Raw genomic sequence first — 23,918 nt, forward strand, 5'->3', positions numbered from 1 at the left:
CAAGTGTTGATGCAGTAATGAAACGATGCTTTTCATTGGTAACAAGCTAATTCAGAGTTAAATTCAGAGATGAAAGAAGCGCATGCGCTGATTGATCTAGAGGGGGGGCTTTAAAAGGCAGACGAGGTCATAGGGAGTTGGGTATGCCTAAGGATTTTTTTCTTGAATAATTTTATTGCAAACGCTCAAAGGCTTCACGTGACCAAATTTCATTTCATATCTTTAAAATCTTTTTAAGAAGTCATAAAACTATAAAAAAAAAAAAAAAAGAAGAGCAAACACGGACCTCCTTAACATCAGAGGTGGGATCAGGTGCCATTGAGGAGTGAGCATCCCCTGCCAACCGGTCACACCTGCCGTATGCTCCTTGTCATGATCGGGAAATAACGGAAAAATCCGTAGTCAATTTAGTATATAAATAATGGACTAACAGTTAGTAGATGAAAAACGTCAGTCACCGTTTGACTCGGTGATAAATTGTACTTGCTGACAAGGTCATTGTATCGACCATAGAACTTACGATATGATGACTTTAAACGAGACTTCTGATATTCTTATTTCATTAACTTGTTTGTCAGTAATTTACCTCGTTTTAGATATTAATTGATCATACTTACGTAGAGCATGCTCTCGCGTTTTGAATCAACTGATATACATAAACTCCCTATGCAGGTTGCTGCATAAGTAAGGGAATTTGACGATAGAAAAGTTAAAGTCATCACGTTTATCATAGAGCTTGGTTGTTAGATTATTACCATTAACTCCTTTTTAAGTCAAATATCCAAATATGAAACAGATCTGTCAGAACCTGTGGTATCTTTTATCTCAAGCTCACCAGGATATATCGTATCGACATAAGAATGGAATTAACAATTATTAATTGATAATACATCGTCGATATACCAGTATCTAAATGTCGAGTAAAAGGCCACAGCAAGCGTTTTATTCTTTTCCCGCATAAGATTTTGCAAAAAATCTGCTTTATATGAATACAAAAATAGGTCTGCTAATAACGGGGCGCAATTAGTACCCATGGGAATTCCAATAAATTGCTGGAAGACCCGGTCTCTAAAAACAACATAGATATTGTCAATAGGAAACTCAAGCATCTTTTTGATGTCGACTTCAGAGTACTTGTGTGTGTAACCAGGATGTTTTTAACAAAATAACAATGCAAATGACCAATGACAAGGTAGGTAAATTTACGACTTCCATTTTTATTGAAGAAGCAGCTGTCAATGATATCAAAAAGCCTGGACTTTAATTTATCGTGGGGAATGGTTGTGTATAAAGTTGAAAAGTCGTAAGTTTAAAATAATATCTTTTTTTCTTAAACGAATCAGTACATTAAAACAATATCTAGTATTTTTTTCATAACTTTGACGACTTAATCATACATTTACTGTACCCCATGCAGGCACGTAGCAACCGGGGGGGCCAGAGGGGCCTGCCCCCCCCCCCACACACACTTTTTTCGCCAACATTACCTTTACTATAGAATATGTTATTTGAAAATTTGGTTTGCCCCCCCCCCCCCCCCCACTTTTTACCACAGTATATTCATAGCAGGGAAATATAGAAAGAAATTGGAAGTTAAAGGAAGTTGGCCCTGCAAAAAGTTACCCACTAACCCCCCCCCCCCCCCCCCCCCCCAACGAAATAGGATTTTGGAGTTTGGGCAATTTAAATTGTTATATAACAATGCAAGAATGAGTGTTTTATATATATTAAAAGGAAATTTAGATACTTCCCCTGCGAAATGATATTCATGATTTTAAGAACCTTTTTGAGTTGTTCATAATTGTTCATGAATGGTTCTTTTTTTTTTTTTTTTTTTTTTTTTTTAGCTTGTCAACTTTTTTTTAGGTAACTAAAAAAAATTTTCTCAGGTTGGGCCCCCCACTTTCAAAATCGATGCTTCGTGCCTGCCATGTACCATTGATTTTGGTGTGAGTGAAATAAATGAAGTTGAACATGTCAAGTCAAGTTTCAAGAGCCCACTTTTTTCTTAATTTATTTTTGTACAACACTGTATTAAGTACAAAGCAGTAGAGCTACCGTTTCCATATATGGACTTCTGCAGAACGAAACTTGTATCTTGTCGATAGTTTTAATTTAATAAATTAAATATATTTAAATGCAACATTCTGTATATGGTCGATCATAAGATAAATCCCGAATTCAAGAAAACATAAGAAATGCTTTTATGAATGATGGAATCATAATTATAGCTTTAATAAATAAGTTTATTGGGATAAACTATTAAAAAAAATATAATCCAAAAATAGCAGGTCACTCACTATTAGAATTATTGAATGTTATTGCATCTTTATGTAGATTAATATTTATTTTCCAATTAGTGGCCACAGAAGCCGTATATAGAGATGAGCCATAGTAGGCGGGAGGGGGTTACATGTACTTGAAAATAATATACCCGGTATTATATGTAATTTTAATTTTTTTTTTCATAATTAGAACACAGAACGTGCAATTCAGTAATATGATAGCATCACCCTTAACATGTTTCTTTTTTTTTTTTTTTTTTTTTTTTTTTGATATCGCTGAAGTCATGGAAAAGTTCTTTCTGATCCGGAATTTTGTGGAAAATTATATACAGCAAAAAAAAAAAATATTCATATTCAGTAAAAAAAAAAAAATAACCACAGTCATGCTCTACTACGCCATGGGGAAAATTTCAGATGCCTGCTGACCTTCGTCCATGACTGCGTAGTTCAGTTGTCGGGCACGGTCATGGTCCTCTGCACGTGGATGGAGAATCGAATTGACAGTGAGGCTTGGATCAAGCGACCTAAACACTTATGAAAATATAACTATTAAATGTTTTGTTCTGTACCGGGTGCGGATCCAGGATTTTTTTTTCTCGAAAGGTTGGTGGGGAAGTGCCACCCCAGTCAAAGAAAATCCAACCCAGAAATCTTGAGAAGAAAAAAACTCTTATCCCAATCGTGAGAAATCCTATTCCAAGTGCGTATGTGTGTGTGTGTGTGGGCGGGGGGGGGTCGTCGACGTCTAAATCATCATGACGTCTAAACCTTTGACTTTTCAGACAAACTTAGAACTGAACGGCTTACTAGTATTCCGAGGGGGGAAGGCAAGGTTTCTTTTAGTTTGTTTAATATATAAATTTCATAACTCTGCAAATTCCAGGAGGGGGGGGGGGGGAGTGGATCCCCCCTCTAGATCCCCGCATGCTGTACCATATTTTTGAGATTTTATGTCTCTAATTTAAATAGTACAAGACTATGTACACTTAAATTTTAAGGTTAAATGTGACTTAAAATTGTTTAAATCTCATCATTGCCATGTAGCAATCCCATTCATCATCAAAAGCCACGGGTGTTGCGTCAATTTTTTTAAAATAACAAATTAATGATAAGTTGTAGGAAAAGAATGGATAGAAAACCAATGGCAGAAGCTTATGAATCTCTTAAACAAATAATTGACAATGAAATGAAAATAGATAAATAAATAAATAAATAGATAAATAAATAAATAAATAATTTGAAACAAGAGAAAAGACTGGGGTTCATTCAGAGAATCACGATCGATTAATTGATTTCCTAGTTGTTTTTTTTTTAAGTTTTGATTTGTGTTCATACTTTAATGTAATTAAAGTATTATTCAATAAAAAAAAAATTGAGTATGTTTCTATTCGTTTTCGTCATTTTGTTCAGTTTTTGGTAAAACGTCCGGTACCTGATAGCCTCAACATATTTGCTCGTCGCATTAACCAGAAGGTGACTGTCGATAAATGCATGTACACTATATATATAATAGAAAATCATTCGGAGGTAAGATTGATTGATTGATTGTATATTGTTAAACGTCTCTCTCGAGAATATTTCACTCACATGGAGACGCCAGCACTTGCCGATGGAGAACTGCAAATTTTGTCCTACATTGTATACTCGGCACTCAGGGCATTGAGCGGGTAGGGATCTTTTTCGTGTCAGCACCTACTGGGACCTCGGTTTATACGGTCTCCACGTTCCACAGTGGGATTCGAACCCGCCACTTAAGGATCGACTCTAGAGCAGACGCTGTAACCACTGCGCCATGCGGGCGACTCGGAGGTAAGTATTTTACAAGAAGTCGCTATATACAGATTATTGTTGTTAAAGGTTTGACTGTATTTGATATAATTATGTTGTATAAAAATTTTTGTTAATCTCTGCACCCCCAATTTATGAAGCAATGTCATTAAAGTCAAAACAAAATCATGTGCACAGATGCTGTTTTTGAATTCCAATGACCATAGCCTTGAACAACAAATTGAGTCCTTCAAGTCAGTATAGAACTTGATGATAATTATTTTATGCTACATCTAAAGTAATAATATGCACTCATCTCTCGTAAAATGATAAATTGCACCCAACACAATTTAATTTTCTACTGTATTTCTACATGTTCTATGTGTACAATTTTCAGTTGCATGGTATTAAGATTTTTTTTTCAATTTAATTCGAAGTTTGTTTTATTTTACGATTTTAATGTCAAACTTATGTATAGACAATTTTTACTTTCCATGAGAGGGGGTTGACAACTTGTGTGTTTCTTGAAATTTTTAGATTTTCACTTTTTCTCCCTTTTGAGGATCGGCATTTTACACGTGAAATACAAGCAGCAAACGTAATCATTATATTAATAGAATCATAATCGGGTCAACCTCAAACATCTTCATGATCATTGCGACTTGAATTTTTACGTACATTACTGTACCTATTAATCCCTTTTACTTTTGAAATGCAATTTAAAATTCACATTAAACTTTTTGCAAAATTCTAAGTTTTTATTTTTTTGGTGGGGGTAATCTATATAATTTACACACATGGCTGACCTTTCGCCTGTTACGTACGATTGCCGTCTCTTTTTCCCTAACCTTAAAGGACATGGCGATAGTCAAGTTTCAACACAATACACCCTTTCATGTGAGGAATTCAACCATGCAGCATCCCTTACTATTTTTATCCTATACGCAAAGCAAGAAAACATCCCCTTGTGCACTATATCTTTCCTCTCAAAACACCAATAATTTTTTTTTTTTTAAATGCACAGCTATTTTTAAGCACTTTTTGTTATGATATTTCTACCATACTGTGGCTTCCTCACCTCAAATGACTTTTTAAACATTTTTTAATCCGTACCCATCAACTGCTTTTGATAGCCCCCTATTAATCTAGTAAATGAGATATCTGATAAAGGAAAGATTTATATAGAAAATCAAATGACTTTTTAAACATTTTTTAATCCGTACCCATCAACTGCTTTTGATATATATATAAATATATCTTAAAGGAATATATATATTATATTTTTTTAAGGATACTTCCGTAAAGGGCTATTGCATTATTTTATTTCATTTGACTTTTTTCGTTAAACATATATACATGTAATTGTTTAATGATAACTGCATTAAAAACAGAGGTTAATTATTCCCACGTGGATGGAATGTTAATTTCATGCGATGGAAAAAAATATACGATCAACAAATATTTTATCATGTTTTGATTATCTGTAATGGCTTGACCCTAGCCTGTCCGTAGTAAACTCTCATGACAAGGATGGCATGACATGCCCTAGTAAGGTGATCTCGTACTTTAAAATTCTGGAGAGTTATTTTATGGAAAATTTTCATTTTCTCAAGGTGACGTTCTGTGATTTAAAGAGCAGCGAGTTCACCGGCCAGTGACAGTTCTATGTGCTGACCACTACCGCAAAATTACGCACAAGTGAAGTGAAAATATTTCCTCATTTATATAAAGGTAAGGATTTTTTAGAAATAAATCTTGATCAAAAGTTATAAATTAAAAACAACTTTGATAATTTAATAATAAAAAATTCAATGATTTAAATTAAAAACTTTAATAATTAAATAATTAAAAAAAATTCAGTTATTTAAAAAAGATTCACTAGCCAGGATTAACTTTTAAAAGTTTTTTTTTGTACATTAAAAATGACCAAAATTAATTTTAAAGATTAAAACTTAATAAAAATTAAAATTGATAGAAAAAAATCGATGTAACCCGAAAACTTTAAATATAGTGTATCCTTATTTCATCCTTGGGCCGCACCAATTTAATTTCTTGTTCGTCAGACATTTGAGGAAAAAAAATACGAGCGGGCTAGCGGTTAAATAATAATATTATTACTTTTTTGTAGACAATTTTTTAGGCGGAGCGTGAAAAAATTTGAAGGGACAATTATTTTTTTTTTCTGATTTGCAGATTAAAAATACGATAGATAGAGCGGAAATTGAACAGAAAATGGCACAAAATTCTAATGGTGCGGGAAATTTAAATTAATATTATTGATTAGAAGCGCTGTACACCTCGAAATTATTGCTCTTAAAGATATCTTATCACACCTGTACTTTTCTTTATTCTTTCAAGGATATCTTAATAGACAGTGTATATATCAAAGTGATTTGGGACTTCAAAGCGCTTCTGCCCTCACTATCTCGAACCATGGGGAATCTCGAAGTTTTTTATCGGTCTTAACGTGTGCAAGATAACTTGGTTTGATTGTAATTGCAATTGACAAAAAGTGGTATTTGTCATGGCCGTAGAAACAGGGAAGGGGGGGTAGTTTGGAATGGAATTTTTAGTAGTAGTTGAGACCCCAACTGAAAATACATGGCAGTGCCCCCCCCCCCCCTCCCCCCACCTGAAATTGCTTCCTACGGGCCTGTTTGTGAAGAGAGGATGACAACGTTAACTGATTTAATTTTTTTTCGGACAGATGGCTGCCACTCAAACGCAGAGATATTCCCTTCCCAATGAATACGACAAAGGAGCGCAACAGCTGTTAGGGAAGATTCTGGCGGAAGGACTATCCCAGAGAGAATTGAACGCAGCTTATGATGACGTCAGTCGGGATTATGATCAGGTAAAAAAAGATTGAACCCCCCTCCCCCTCTCAAAAATATATATACAAAACACAGAAATACAGTAATTTAATTACACAGTCATGTCCTTGATTATCGATGCAATACTGTATCAAACTGTTTCGAAGTGAATATGGTTGGTAAAACTTCACTTTTTTAAGAAACGAAGAAAAATATTCTAAATATAGGAAATTAAATTGTTTCATATTCGCGTTCACTCTATCTGATAAATGAACCTTACTCAATAAATGTTTTTTTTAATATCCGCATTATTTTGCAGGTTGTCTTGGACAATGGATACAAAGCCCCAAAAAGCTGTACAGACGCCGTAACAAAACTATATCCGGAAGCTGAACGAGCGCAAAAGGTCATCTTAGACATCGGCGCCGGAACAGGATTACTAGCTGATGAGGTATTTGCAATCGCAATTTCTCGGGACTTTCCGAGTATAGCGGAAAAAGTTGTTTTTCCGACTTCTGACGGAAAGGCCCAAGATGATGCGATTGGATGTATTTGTCATCACCACTGCATTCGGCACACCTCGGCTGATTCCGTCACTTTCATCACATGTATGAGGTACGAATCAGCCGATTTGTGCCAAGTGATCATCATCAATTTTGTTACTTTTACGGTGACTCGTTCTTCAGTTCTAATTTTCGGTTTTCAGATGGTGAAAGTTTGCGAAGGGAGAAATAAATATTTCATTCGAATTTCAGATGGTGAAGAAGGGGTTTAAAATCTTCGATGCCCTTGATCCATCACAGGGGATGCTTGACATTGCCAAAGAGAAAGGCATCTACAGAAACTACATCTGCGAAGCAGTTGGCAATGAACCCCTCAACATTCCCTCTGGTAGGAAAATAAAAACTTTATTAACCCCAGTCCATTTCTAATTTCTATCCTCGAGACATCTTCCCAAGTCAAGGATTTCTGATCCACTACGCTCCACTTTATGTAGTGGATCAGAAACCCCTGACCTAGGAAGATGTCCTTGAGATGAAAATCAAATAATTATTTAACTTAATATTTCTAATTAAAGTTAATGAATATATTACATGTAATATATTTAACAATACTTATTTCTTTTAATTTTAGATTCGTATGATATTGTCACTGTTGTCGGAAGCCATATAGCAAATCACATCGAAAGCGAGGCTCTGATCGAGATTATTCGATTGGTCAAACCAGGTTCGTCACGTGATATTCCACTGCTTTTTTAATAATGTTTAAATATTTTAGGAATAAACTAAAATAACTTAAATTTATTACTTAAATGTTTTTCTAATACTTTACAGGTGGTATCGTGTGTATAGTTGCGCGAATGGAGAGTTTATCAAATCTGGATAAGTATAAAGACTCTTTTTTCCCATTGTGCGAAAAACTTGAAGAGGAGAAAAAATGGCAGAAAATTGACTGTTCATCTTGCCCATATTGGAACAAGATCGAAGGTGTTCAAATAGTCTATAGAGTTTGTTAGTGTGTTCATTAGACTTTTATATAGTTTATATTGAGTTAGATCTTGATGATATACATTTGTAAAACATGACTGTATACAAATATTTTATTTTGAATGTTTTTTTATATACATAATATGTACACATAAATGCATTGTTTTAAAATTAGTTAATACATAAACATTGCAATAAATGTGTTTTTGCATTTTTTTAAAAGTCTTAATCTTTTATACGTACATGTATACACATTCTGGGCAGTAATTCACAACCCCTGAAATATTTCTTCTTTTTTTCATAAATAATGATGAGTTATTGTAAAACCAAACTCAGTAAAATACCCTGACTTACATGTCACAATAAAATCTAAAGATACCAGGAAAGATCAAAAGCATACGCGGTATGTTTCTATATTGAACAACTTTCCGATTTAGCAAGAATAAAACTGATTAACATCAAACTGAAAATAACACAGGCATCTTCTCGAGCAGTATCAAACCATACAAAGCCCCCACCCCCCACCCCCACCCCGGTTTTGGGTGCCGGATAATGACGAGAATTGGTTGAAATTTTCAAACTCTTACCGGCAAGTGGTGGCGTCTCTAGGCGAGTGAAAAAGATCGAGAGAGAGAGAGAGAGCTGGACGGAGAGAGACGTTGAATGAAACAAGAAACAAACATATCCCCCAACAAAAAATATCCCAGAACTTAAGATGACACAGCATCTTAATGTTGGATTTCACACATTCATCCGAACTCTAGAATTAAACTAAAGCTGTTTTAAGGAAATTGGTCGCACGTCGTTAACTTCAAAGACATACAGTGTAATTTACATAGACTTTGATTTGATTTATTCATAAAAATTTAGCATAAACTATGTAAACCAGAAAATTATTTTTTCTTTGGCTTGACTTAGAAGAGAAAAAGTTGCTCGAGTTATTATTATATATATGCAAGATGTACAAGTAATGGATTTTTAAAACTATAAGTTCGATCTATGAACAGCATATTCTTTCAACTTCATACCCCCCCCCCCTCCAATGTTCCAAGACAAGATACGCTTCAATATCTTTTTGTTATCGAGAATAAAAACGAATTAAAAAATAATTTAATAAATAATTAATATATCTTTAAATCTCGACAGTCCGAATAGGGGAGAACATCTTATAAATGTCCACCATAAATTAATTACAATGTCATGTACATTTTACATGTAAATACACCATGTACATGCATGTATACAAATCTAAAATAATGAAATAAATAATAAATGAATATAAAACAAAAAAAACGCGCAACTCGAAAAAGCTATTTTGAGCATATCTCACAGTCAAGGTCATAACACACAGAAAGAACTTTATTAGTGAAATATACCAAATATGAAAATGTTTCAAAAGTTACGGCAAAAAGTCGAAAAAACTATTTTTAGCATATAGGTCACATTCAAGGTCATAATGTCATTGACCTTGATGTCATTGAAAGAACTATTGACCTTGATGTCATTGAAAGAACTTTATTAGTGGAGTATGCATACCAAATATGAAGTCTCTATCTCTTATGGTTCAAAAGTTATTTAAAGTTGACAACAGACAGACAGACAAACAGATAAACAGACAAACAGATAAACAGACAAACAGACAGGACAAAAACAATATATCCCTATTCTCCTGCACTCTCTCCCTTACACACAGGATGGAAATATACTGAAATTTAAAGTGCAATCCGCCTTACTCGCTAACGTTAGTGTAGCAAATATGCGAGCGGATCTAGCATTTTATTAGGCTTATCACCACTACGTAGATACCTGTACTCTCCTGTGATAAAACATTCCAAAATTATTTTTGATAAGCCTGCAAAACACTCAAAAAGAAATATGTTTAAAAAATTCCCCATGGTCTATATTTAAATTTCACCTTCACCTTATCTTTGTGTGGACCGAGTCTTTTATCGTTGTATATTTCCCCTATCAATCTGCGAACATCCGCATGGACCGTGGAAGCTTTTAAACAAAGTGACCTAATTCCTGTCGTGGACATACCAAATGCTGACCAGTACACGGGATATTTATAGCCTTTAAAATTTCGCCAAGGTAAGAAGTAAATTTCATTAATACTTTTGCCTGTATAGTGAAAGGACTAAAGGATTTAAAGAGTGCATACTGCATGATGTGCGCACACTTACATGTACTAAATTATTAAAATGAAATAAATATGTAAGGGAATATAAAATAACGTTGTATCATCAGCTGTCGAGCATGTGACGTGTCTTAGCTTTAATACCCCCCCCTCTTTAAAAAAAATTAAAATTGCTTATTGCAATAATGAATTATTTGCATACATGTACCGCGGTATATAAGCTTAGCCAAAATCACTAAGTTAGAATTCCTAGACCTTCATTGTCCTGATTGTAATTAAATATGAGGTGGGGGGGGGGGGGTTCACCACTTTTTCCAAACATATCATTTTCATACGTGTTCATATCTATCTTGTATAGATTTTTGACAATTAAATTGTTTAATCAAAACATTTTTGTTGTGGTGGAATGTCGGAATTTTTTCATGTCCTCCGGATCGAAAGATCCCTGGGTACATGTATATTGTTTTTGTTATGTCTGTTTGTCTGTCCGTCGTTGTCAATTTTAATTTAGCCCATAACGATTGCGCTGTCAAGGGAAGTGTATATCACTTTGAAGAGTATTGTCCCACCTCAGACTTGTGTTACAATTGGCGGCATAGTGTTTCACAAACACATCTTGTTTTATTATAAATTTACTAATTATTAATTAATTTTTTTTTTACAGATGACCACGCAGAGGTACACTCTCCCCAATAATGACCAAGGGGCGGTAAATCTGTTAGGGAAAGTACTGGCTGAGGGACTGTCTCAAATGGAGCTGAATGCAGCTTACGATGACGTCAGCAAAGATTATGATCAGGTTGTGTTTAATCCCCCACCCTCACCCCTTTATCCCCCTGAAAAACCCTTAATACGATAGTATATGTGCGCTTATAAAATCATGAAAATTATTTAAAGCATGTCGATTGACATAATTATCTGGCATGTAAAGATAAATATTAACATTTCCAATAAATTTCCCATATGATTCTTTACAAAATAAAATGCAGTATACTTTCTCATGAACTACATTAGGTATGTACCACGAATAAGCATGAAAATTGTTACGTCATAATACCGCTCTTGGCGTCAAAAAATATAGTGCACACTGTTTTGTTTTAAAAATGACAGTTGAACGGCGTAAATTTATGGCAAGTCAGCAGAAAAATAATGTAAATATAAGAAATGAATTTAATTTTTTGAAGATTCATGAGGTATATGAACTACAAAGCTTCACGCCGGCATATTCATCATGAAGCCCTAACGCGCTTCATGAAATATGCCGGCGTGAAGCGTCGTAGTTCATAACCTCATGAATCTTTAAAAATTAAATTCATTTCTTAAATAAATCGCGTTGACGTAAATTGTTACTTGTAAAACAATCTAATTTTGTCGCATGTAAATATATAAGAACCATGTCAATATGAATACACGATGCAACTATAATGTTCGGTAATCGCGTTACTAAAAATATATCAAAAACAGATTCACCAGACTGGCATTAATTATTCAAAATTAGGTGCAATCACTCCAGATATTCAGTTGGCGTATTCACTTCCGCACTCTTAGCGCGTATTTATAATGATTTCGCGTTTTTCGTGAATTAGCGCATCTATGTCTGCACCAAAGTCGAAAAAATGTGGAGCCCAATTTTTTTAGTACTTATAAACAGTATCTTGCCTTTAAAGATATCTTTGCCTGCAAGTTGACATACTTTTCTAATTTATCCTGCAGGTGTATGCCACTTCACTCATCATAAAGCAAGACACAAGAGAAATGTGTTGTCATGCAAATTTTGTGACAGCATGCAAGAAAATTGAGTAAACTCACGACTTATACAAGTCAATCTGAGGGATTTTAATGGTATTGGTAACATCATTAAGTTCCATGCATCTTGACACGTTCGTTGCATGTCAGCAATATTTATCGCGCATGTCAACATTAATAACTCAAGTTATTTTTGCGTCCCCGCCCCACCCCCGAAACAATCAGTTTTTGCACGTCGAAATAATTAAATTGCATGTCGAAATACAAGTAAATAAGACATATGTCAGTATAAATACGTTGCACCTTTCTTGTATGATGTCAGTCGGTGGCATCAGTAAATTAATTTACCCTATATATACATGTACATACTAAAATCAATCGCTCATGCACTCCGTATAACAACAAATCTTTATAACGGAGGTAGCGGGTCTTGGTTAATGTCTTACCATTAAAAGAACTATATGCATGCATGTAAACAGCTGTAAAGATATATCGGTAACAGAAAAATAAAATATATAGTATGGCATAAAGATCAGAAAATTTGAAATGTAAAAGAATAAATTTCTACAAAATGCATTGCACGGCCTCTTAAATAATTTGACACTTTTATTGAATAGGTGGTGACAAGCAATGGTTACCAGGCCCCCAACAGTGCGGCTTTAGCTTTAGCCAAGGTATTCACAGAGGAGGAGCGGCCGCTAAAGACAACGCTAGACATCGGCGCTGGTACCGGACTATTGGCAGTGGAGGTACTCTCTCTCTCTCTACACCACCCCCACCCCCCTTTCTGGAAAACAAATGTTGGATCCGCGCCTGGTAGATCACTTTATATTCGCGACACTTTATTTTTGCACGATAATCATTGACTGTTTACTAGCGAGATAAAATTATAACGAATTTTGGCTATAATTGCTCAATTTAGTGTAAAAGAAGAAGAACATACATGAGAATGAAATTTTCGCGTTGTGATTCCTCTCCCTAGCCACCCCCCCCCCCTCCCCAACTGCCCTAACCTTCATGCTGATTTGATGTTTAACTTTAACACAAACATATATTATGATTAATTTTAGCCGCAATGAAATCCTCCATCTCTCTCCCTTCCCAATGCACCACAGGTGCTTGAGGACAGGACGCGGAACACCCCCTTCTATAAAGACCCCTGGGCTTTTTCGACTTTTTTCTCATAAATTATCTCTCAATGGCATATTTGTGATAAAATCTATACCAAAAAATCGAAAATCACCCAAAATGTTTGTTTAAACAAATTTACTGAATAATAGATTAGATAATATCACGAATGTGTCATGTATGTGAAAAAAGGTCGAAAAGGCTTGAGGAGGGGGGTCTATATCGGAGTGGGGGGTCCTGTCCTCAAGCACCTGTGCAATACACTTATGGGTTATATGTAGTATAGTTTTTAACTTGTAATGCAAAGACGAAAGAATTATACTTAGATTATCTTTTCAGATGAAAAAATTAGGATTCAAAATCATTGACGCTCTTGAGCCTTCACAAGGAATGATTGATGAAGCAAAAGAAAAAGATCGTTATAGAAATTATATCTGTGAAGCCATTGGCAAAGAACAACTTGATATACCCTCCGGTAACGTACATTAAATCATATAAAAATCCTTTATTTGTTAAAAAGAACAATGAATTATCAGCACTGCTAGTACTAAACATACAATGTCTGATCCGCATCATATTATTAGAAACGAGAACAAATTTAGTAAAGGTTACTTTTATTTTAACATTCCTCTGCTATGTTTTATTTTGCGTATTTTTAGCGTCATACGACATCGTCACGGTTGTTGGCAGTCATGGAGTAAATCATATTGAAAGCGAGGCTCTGTACGAGATTATTAGGTTAACAAAACCAGGTGGGTAACTTTGTCCATACAGTAAAAAATTGAAATAAGATGTTTTCTGATCGTTTCTTATTTAATTAAACCAAATCTTCATTCCCATGGGTACCGATTGCGCTCCATTAATAGCAAGAGTCCTATTTTTATTCATGTGAAACGGAATTTGAACAAGCAAAATCTTATAATTTAGAAAACAGCACTAGCTGTGATCTTCAACTCGACATTTAGAAATCTCAAATCAACGACGTATAGTCAATGAAAAGTCCATTCATATAGCAACTTAGTATATTCCATGGGCTTAAAATAAAAGAAAAATATCACAGACCCTAACAAAGCTGTTTCATATTGTACTTGAAAAAGATGTTTATGGTAACCTCATTACGAAGCTTTATGATAACCATGAAAAAAGCTTTTAGATAATGTAATTAGTTCAACTTTTCATTTTTCAACCCCCCTTATTCATAACCTACATGTATATACGGGGTGAACGTCGATTTCTTTAATTCAACAAGCAAGAACATGATCTACGTGCAAACAATTTCTAACGTGACTAGACACAAACAAACAGGTTGGTGAAACAAGAAAATCAACAATCTCGTTTAAAGCCATCACTTCAAGAAATAGCCAATATATGTATGTTATAATGGACTATTACGACATAAATAAGGACAGCTGACGGTGCATGGAATGGCCAGTCTGACGAAAGCCAGTCAAAAGTACTATTTCTTTTTGTTCGTAGGAACGAAGTGAAATAGTAAAGGCTGGCTTTAGTCAGACTGATGGAAAGGCTCAAATAAACTCATTTGTCGTACAGTGATGTTGTTAAATTCTTTTCTCATTTTTTAGCTCTACTGGTCAGAGACCAGAAGAGCTTATGCGATAGTAATGCGTCCGTCGTCCGTCCGTCCGTCTGTCTGTCTGTCTGTCTGTCTGTCTGTCCGTCTGTCTGTCTGTAAACAATTTTTCAAAATGCTACTCCTCCTACAGTTTTGGTCTGATTTCAATATAACTTGGCACACAAGTAGACTACACTAAGATACATAATTCTGTGTATCGGTTTTTGATTTCGATGAACGGTGTTGCCGTGGTTACTAAAAATAGAAATTTCTGTGAAATTTTTTCAAAATGCTACTCCTCCTACAGTTTTAGTCTGATTTCAATATAACTTGGCACACAAGTAGACTACACTAAGATACACAATTCTGTGTATCGGTTTTTGATTTCGTTGAACGGTGTTGCCGTGGTTACTAAAAATAGAAATTTCTGTGAAATTCTTTCAAAATGCTACTCCTCCTACAGTTTTAGTCTGATTTCAATATAACTTGGCACACAAGTAGACTACACTAAGATACACAGTTCTGTATATCGGTTTTTGATTTTGTTGAACGGTGTTGCCGTGGTTACTAAAAATAGAAATTTCTGTGAAATTCTTTCAAAATGCTACTCCTTCTACAGTTTTAGTCTGATTTCAATATAACCTTGGCACACAAGTAGACTACACTAAGATACACAATTCTGTGTATCGGTTTTTGATTTCGATGAACGGTGTTGCCGTGGTTACTAAAAATAGAAATTTCTGTGAAATTCTTTCAAAATGCTACTCCTCCTACAGTTTTAGTCTGATTTCAATATAACTTGGCACACAAGTAGACTACACTAAGATACACAATTTTGTGTATCGGTTTTTGATTTCGATGAACGGTGTTGCCGTGGTTACTAAAAATAGAAATTTCTGTGAAATTCTTTCAAAATGCTACTCCTCCTACAGTTTTAGTCTGATTTCAATATAACTTGGCACACAAGTAGACTACACTAAGATACACAATTCTGTGTATCGGTTTTTGATTTCAATGAACGGTGTTGCCGTGGTTACTAAAAATAGAAATTTCTGTGAAATTCTTTCAAAATGCTACTCCTCCTACAGTTTTAGTCTGATTTCAATATAACTTGGCACAAAAGTAGACTACACTAAGATACATAATTCTATGTATCGGTTTTTGATTTCGATGAACGGTGTTGCCGTGGTTACTAAAAATAGAAATTTCTGTGAAATTCTTTCAAAATGCTACTCCTCCTACAGTTTTAGTCTGATTTCAATATAACTTGGCACACAAGTAGACTACACTAAGATACACAATTCTGTATATCGGTTTTTGATTTCGATGAACGGTGTTGCCGTGGTTACTAAAAATAGAAATTTCTGTGAAATTCTTTCAAAATGCTACTCCTCCTACAGTTTTAGTCTGATTTCAATATAACTTGGCACACAAGTAGACTACACTAAGATACACAATTCTGTATATCGGTTTTTGATTTCGATGAACGGTGTTGCCGTGGTTACTAAAAATAGAAATTTCTGTGAAATTCTTTCAAAATGCTACTCCTCCTACAGTTTTAGTCTGATTTCAATATAACTTGGCACAAAAGTAGACTACACTAAGATACATAATTCTATGTATCGGTTTTTGATTTCGATGAACGGTGTTGCCGTGGTTACTAAAAATAGAAATTTCTGTGAAATTCTTTCAAAATGCTACTCCTCCTACAGTTTTAGTCTGATTTCAATATAACTTGGCACACAAGTAGACTACACTAAGATACACAATTCTGTATATCGGTTTTTGATTTCGATGAACGGTGTTGCCGTGGTTACTGAAAATAGAAATTTCTGTGAAATTCTTTCAAAATGCTACTCCAAATACAATTTTAGTTTGATTATAATATAAATGTGGCATGCAAGTAGACTGCACTAAGAACATAAAGAGACTTAATCAAGGATCATTATTCTATTTATTGCTGTTGAAAAGTTTCAATTTCCAACTGCTTAAGTACTTTTCTCTTCCTTTGCTATAAGTACAAACCAGTAGAGCTTCAGTCTCGACAGAGACTTCTGGTTTTTCATGTTTTTTTAGGAGGAATCGTATGCATGGTGGCTCGCATGGAGTGTTTAACAAATCTGGAAGAATATAAAGATACATTCTTTCCTCTGTGTGATCAACTAGAAAAAGAAGGAAAATGGAAAAAGATAGATTGCTCTTCATGTCCATACTGGAAGCAAGTGGAAGGTGTACAGATTGTGTATAAAGTTTGCTAAATATTAAATTGTTCATACATTTGTTCATACGTTATTTTAAATTAGAAAAAAACAAACAAAACTTCTACTCTTCTGAATTGTATCAAACAATCTAGATTCATTTGATTATTACGAGTATTTCAAAAACTGTACTAAATGGACTAGAATGACTCCAACTAATCTGGTTGGTTGACATCTTACATACAATGACCTTGTCAGCAATTACAATCTATCAATAATTACTATGATAGTGGTATGCTGACTGATGTCATCTGAGGCAATAACTTACACACGGAATTGTCGACGGACTATTTTCCTTTCCCGGTTCATAACAAGAAACACACGGTCAACAGGGGAAGTTTCCTCATCTATTGCACGTGATCCCATCTCTGATGTTTTTTGACCTCCGTGTTTATTCAATATTGCTTCTCTAGACTTGATTACTGTTCGTTATCTTCAGTTCCAATAAAAAAACTTGTTACCTTTTTATTTAGAGTTTAACATATATAGACAATAAATGAGTATAATTTGTGTAATGATATCTACATGTATTTGTAAAGTGATATCTATTTTTAAACAGATATCACTTCAGAATGCACAATTTCTGGTTATGGGTCATGGCTCATGAACACCGTATACGATACCTATGAGTGGACAAAAAGACTTTGTCTATTTTACCTTTCCAATTTTAATGCGATCTTAGTTTAATAACTGCAAAATTTTGAAATTTAATTCAAACTGTCACTTCATTTCCAAATTCCAAAAAAGTCAAACCGTTTACATTGGTAAATAAATGCTCTGTAGGCCTATATAAACAATGCTTTTACGTATTTTATTTGATTTTTTTCTTCAATTTAATCATGCTAGAAAATTATATCTTAAAAAAAAAGCAAGTTACTAATTTTATTACAGAATACAACATTTATAATACAAATCTACTTAATTACTAATGCCAATATCTGATATTATGTAAACATGTTGACGTACGACTATTTTTTTGTTAAATTAACAGGCAAGACAATAAGGTATACGTGCGACTTATTTATGTTGTCATGCAACTTATTTTTGTCAACTTGCAACTTACGTATTAATATATTAACATGTAAGATGTTTGTCAACAAGCAAGATGATAATTTGCATATCAGTGTATCAGCATACATTATCATAATCTTGCAAGTCAACAAGCTCACAGTTTGAAATTTTCATAATTAACTTGCATGTTAACAGTAAAATCTTGCATGTCAACATATCTCGTATGTGACGCAATTTATTCACATGTTCAGTTGACACAATATATGCATGTTGACATAAATAAGTCGCATGTCTACATATAATCTTGTTGCATCTTGATTTAAATAATGATGTCATATATTGGAGTTAATAATTTGGTAATAAAATTAAAATTAGATTCTCTACAGAGATTGGTAACCTGCATGTCAACATAATTAAGCTGCATGTTGACATAAAAAAGTCCCATGTCAACATAATTAAGTTGCATGTTGACATAAAAAGTCCCATTTCTACATAATTAATTTTAAGTTGCAAGTAAACAACATTTATCTTGCATGTATAGAGGGCAGATGTAGGTCACCATAGAAATTGACATGGACAACCGTCGGCCGCCCTATACTCTCAACTCCCGACCTTCACATGTTAATATAAATGCCCCTAACACCATACCCATGAAGACTAGAAAGGTTTTGTTATCTATTATCAACTCTGCACCTCCATACATAATTCAGGTTTTACCGTCAACTGTATTTAAAAGTCAGTGCTTCTCGCAGAAGTCCAATCATCGGAATACAACCTAATGTTTTAGGGTTAACCACTTCGACAAATGTAAGATTTACGATTTTCTTTTCTTCTATTTCTATCTTCAAATTTTTAAAAAATGTCATAAAAACAACCATATGTATAAAAAATTATTAAAATAACCTTTAAATCCCATTAAAACAGAGGCATAAATGAGATGATTTTCTAAGGTATATGTAATGGGTCTTGATAAGACACATATACATACTTGATATGCCGAGGCAAGCACTATTTAAGTGCTCTCTACATTTCCTGTTGACTATAGCTTAAAAATAAGGGAATGTATGGTGGCATATTTCTGCCACCTACATACAAAATAAACTATGTTAACATCCAAGAAAACTATCTCGACATGCAAGATAATTCTCTAAATGCAATAAAATTACACATGTAATTAGCATTCAAGTTACCAATCTTATTAGAGAATTTCTTTTAATTAAATTAGCCCGTATTTGTATCATGTTTTCTAAAACAATTGGTAACTTGCATTTCAACATAATTATTTTGCATGTTGGCTTAAAAAAGTTGCATATCAATGTCTACAAAATTATGTTGCATGTTGGGGGGCAGCAAAATGCCACCAAAGGAATGATTAAAACAACAACAACAACGAATAAGTAAGAAAAAAGAGAAGCAAAATGATTTTTCAGATGACGACAGAAAAGAATTATATCCTGCCATCCGAAGAACCGGAAGTGCAGACGCTACTTGAAAATATCTTCGTTAAGGGCCTTGACCAAAAGGGATTGAATGCAGTGTATGACGATTTAAGCAACAATTATGATAAGGTGAAAAATGTTAATTGTCCTTGTTAAACTATTAACCGTAAATTTCCTCCAAAATTTTTGTTATCTAGCTTTCATCACACCATTTTCTTTAATACATGTAAAACAGGGGCAGAGGGAAGTTTTTTTTCCATATTAAGTATATCTGTATCCACAAAAAAATCTGACCAAATTATCCCTTAGAGACCTTTCCTATTATTAATCAAAGAGATACTCTTCCAGTCAACACTTAATTATGTTTTTTCTTCTTAGTGATGCAATTCCTTTGTATCAACATAATGCTTTGTAGCATATAATTCTCTATTACATACAGATTTTAGGTGACAGTAATTATTATGGGCCACATTCGGCGGCAGAAGCGGTGGCCAAGTTTATTAATATGGACGAGCGTGCTCTAAAGATAATCCTGGACATAGGGGCGGGAACTGGAATGGTGGCAGAGGAGGTATATTTTCTGTTGGACAACACATTTTATTTGTAAAGTGTGGAATATCACATTCTATAAAAGCGATAATTTCAACTCCGTTTTATTTTCTCCCCTTTTGCCCCAGACAAAACAGGGAAAAACAAAGACAGCATAGTTTCTTATAAACAGTACTTTGATTGGGCAAATTTAAAACGGAGAATAAATGTTTGAAAGTGTGAAAGAGCAAAAAATGACCCTTTATAATACAGTTATTAAACTTTAGCATATATCTTTTTCTAAACGCAAGAATTATAAATTATACGGCAGATTCATATGTTAAGCAAAAAGAAAGTTGGTTAGATAGTCTGAAAATAAAGTTTTAAATATTGTACACATGTTAAGATTTTCTTTATTGCAAATTACAAAATTTATTTTAATAAAATCATAACATTTTCATCATTTACACAATCATAACAATTCATTTATCCTTTTTTGTCAAATATCAACAGCACTATATCTTCTACTCCATCTTCATGGTGGTGGTGGTTATGGGTGGTGGTTTCCAACGGAAGGGGGGGGGGGATGATTAAGATTATTCTTATTATTCTTTTTTTTTCCTTTTCCTACCAACTTTTCATATTTCACTCATTTCTCAATGGATTTTCTCAAATTTTAGTATATAGACGTTACTAAACTATATATTAGAATTCAAAAATCCACTTCCGGTTTTAGTTATTTCCCTTTAAAGAAAATTTATAGGGACAAAGGGGGGGGGAGCAGAAATTTGACTGACTTTCCACAATAGAAGGATTGAAGTTGTGCACAGCGGTTTTTGTTTTTCGATTTCTCTATTCAAAATGGCGCTATATAGGGGTCAATAATTAGAACGCCTAAAAGAGCGAAAATTTACACATATTTTGCTTTTTATCTTCTAAACTAAAAATATTTTGTTATAAATAAAGCAAAATTTTGTACAGATGTTAAGATTTTCTATATTGCAAATTACAAAATTTATTTGTTCCAAGAAGCAAATAAAATCAATAACATTTTCATCATTTACACAATCATAATTTTTCATTTATGACAAGTTTTTTGTAACATATGTCACTGGAAGCACTATATCTTCTACATCACTTCTTCATAATTTTTAAGGTTTTACAAAATTGAAATTTTAAAGTGATGAGAGGACTTAGCTATTGCTTTCTTTTGTTTATTATTATTATTATTATTAGGATTCACAAATGTTACTGTCTTAAATTCTCCGTCGAGAGTGATCACTTTTTCGCTATCTTCATCTTTTTCATTTTAGAAATCTTACTTTATATAAATACATGTACGTACCTGTAAAAAACGAAAACTCCAATAAAATTAACATAAGGCGTTAGAAATATCAGATTTAATATTACAGTTGCTGAAAAAAGGCTTTAAGATTTTTGATGCGTTGGACCCCTCCCCAGGTATGCTTGAAAAGGCAAAACGAAAAGGTCTTTATAGAAATTACATCTGTGAGGCGATTGGCAAGGACCCACTGGATCTAGCTTCTGGTGAGTAGCGTTTGTTGTTTGTTTTTTATGTTGTTGAATTTTTCACTCACATGGAGACGCCACAACTTGCAAAAGGGGAGCATGAATTTTTTTTTACCAATGCTCGGCACTCAAGTCCATTGAGCAGAAAGGAATCCTTTTTGTGCTAGCATCTACTGCGATCCAGGACCCAAGTTTGTAGGTCTCAACCGAAGGACCGGTCTCCATATCCCACAGTGGGATTCGAACCCGGTACGTGTGGATCAACTCCTTGCTCCTTGACTCTAGAGCAGATGCTGTGTCACGTCACACGGACGTCTTTGGTCGTTGAAGATAGTGACAACCTAAGGATTTAAATCCTTGAATGAATTAAGAAACATATTGATTGTGTTTTTTCTTGGTCTAACATTTTTGATTATGCAGTTTCTTATTTGTTAAAACTGTTTTCGGAGATATTTGAATATACCGATGTTTCCTACTGAATTTGATACATAAGGGCATATTCAACCTACTATCATTGTTTGACATGAAAGAAGCTATTTACAAAGAAGTTGAAGAAACAAGGATATCAACAGTCTCGTTTAAAGTAATCATTTTGCAAGTTCCATGGTGTCGATACGATGAAACAAGCAAAAATAATTCGTCGTTGGATCAACTTTTTTTACGCTGTTAATTACAATTTCTACGAATTTTTCCTTGTACCCAATCATGACAAGAAGCACGCGGCGGGTGTAACGGTCGAAAGCGGATGCGTACTCCTCTACAACACCTAAACACACCTCTGATATTTTTTTTCGGGAATTTCTACCTTGCTCCGCACCCGATTTGTAATTATACACATTTTTTTTTGATATCATTGTAGATTCCTATGATGTTGTTACTGTTGTTGGAAGTCACACGAAAAATCACATAAAAAGTGAGGCACTGGAAGAGATGGTTCGTTTGGTCAAACCAAGTAAGTCAAGTGTCGTATTCTACATATGTTTTCCATTTTCTATAATTCAATTAGATGAAATAATGGAAATAAAAAGCATACATAAAGGTTTGACAGTATAAATGTACGGAATCACTGAACAATCACTGAAACTGTTGTTACATTAAATTGATCTTAAAACGTGTCTTGAACATGGCATGATTTATTTATTTTTGTTTGAACATAACATGGTATCTTAATGTTTGTCATGAATATAACATGACGCTTGTTTGTTTCGAACGTGAAATGGTTCATTTATTTATGTTTGTTTTGAACATAACACGATATCATTATGTTTGATTTGTACATGAACTTTTTATTTCATTGTTTGTTTTAAATATGCCATTGTACTTTCATGCTTATTCCAATACTTAACGGAGTATCTTTTTCATTTTTGTCTTGAACATTTGTGTAATTAGCATTGTTTCTTTATGTTCGTCTTTTACATAACATGGAACTTTTTTTCTGTAGACGGACTCATTTGCATAGTGGCTCGAATGGAGGGACTTGAAAAGTTTGACGAATACAAAGATTCATTCTTTCCTCTATGTGATCAATTAGAAAAAGATGGAAAATGGCAAAAAGTAGATCGCTCAGTCTGTCCGTACTGGAACACGTTGGAAGGCCTGCGATTAATATACCGAGTTTGTTAATTTCAAAGATTGATTTGAAGCTTCAGGTAGTTATAATACCTCATGGCTCATATCATATACCCAGGAAATATATAACAATGAATAATTATTTGCTACAGTGATAAAATAGAAAACGTCACTTTGAATCATCGATTTTTTAAGGAAGAAATTTTACTTTGATTGTAATTTTATGAAGTTATAATGAATACATAAACTAATTTAATGTATTTTTGGTTGTGAAATTAAAGTTGCCCTTGAAATAAACGACAACCACACTACCCCCAACCACCGTCCTTCACATGTTAGTGCCCTTAACACCATACCTATGACCAATATAAAGGTTTCCTTATCTATTATCAATTCTGTATCTTCGTATATGATGCAGGTTTAAATTTCAAGGTAATCTGTCAACTGCAAAAGTCAGCGTTTATCGCACGCAGCGAGTGTGACCGGTCTGCAGGGACTGCTCACTCCTTTATGGAATCTGATCCCACCTCTGATGTTTTGGAGGTATTCTTATTGATGTGTTTGTTCTGCTCCTATTTTATATTGTTTTAAGGACTTTTAATCTTGAATACTGTTCGTTAACTCCATATGTTTCGCAAAAGTTCAAT

At 34.0% G+C, this 23,918-nt stretch overlaps 1 protein-coding gene across 1 annotated transcript; it reads left to right on the forward strand.

Annotated features, from left to right (window-relative positions):
- Window positions 1-6,759: 6,759 nt before the first annotated feature.
- On the forward strand, window positions 6,760-23,365 carry LOC134247996 (uncharacterized). Its single transcript, XM_062730415.1, has 16 exons — window positions 6,760-6,906; window positions 7,185-7,316; window positions 7,621-7,756; window positions 8,000-8,092; window positions 8,200-8,363; window positions 11,154-11,288; window positions 12,853-12,984; window positions 13,703-13,838; window positions 14,023-14,115; window positions 17,013-17,185; window positions 18,064-18,066; window positions 19,636-19,773; window positions 20,084-20,215; window positions 21,585-21,720; window positions 22,562-22,654; window positions 23,144-23,365. The coding sequence occupies exons 1-16, from the start codon at window positions 6,760-6,762 to the stop codon at window positions 23,323-23,325; spliced, it is 2,025 nt and encodes a 674-aa protein (XP_062586399.1). The 3' UTR covers window positions 23,326-23,365.
- Window positions 23,366-23,918: the final 553 nt, after the last annotated feature.

Source organism: Saccostrea cucullata, unplaced genomic scaffold (assembly GCF_032062105.1).
Source record: "Saccostrea cucullata isolate Sc308-1 unplaced genomic scaffold, CSIRO_AGI_Scuc_v1 ctg448, whole genome shotgun sequence".
In the NCBI taxonomy this organism is placed as follows: Eukaryota; Metazoa; Mollusca; class Bivalvia; order Ostreida; family Ostreidae; genus Saccostrea; species Saccostrea cuccullata.

What these genes read in the sequence shown, in the direction of transcription:
- LOC134247996 (XM_062730415.1), top strand. Translation starts at nt 6,760, where the DNA reads ATGGCTGCCACTCAAACGCAGAGATATTCCCTTCCCAATGAATACGAC. An exon ending in TAAGCAACAATTATGATAAG is followed by an intron (nt 19,774 to 20,083) that starts GTGAAAAATGTT and finishes TATTACATACAG; the next exon opens with ATTTTAGGTGACAGTAATTA. An exon ending in CTGGAATGGTGGCAGAGGAG is followed by an intron (nt 20,216 to 21,584) that starts GTATATTTTCTG and finishes TTAATATTACAG; the next exon opens with TTGCTGAAAAAAGGCTTTAA.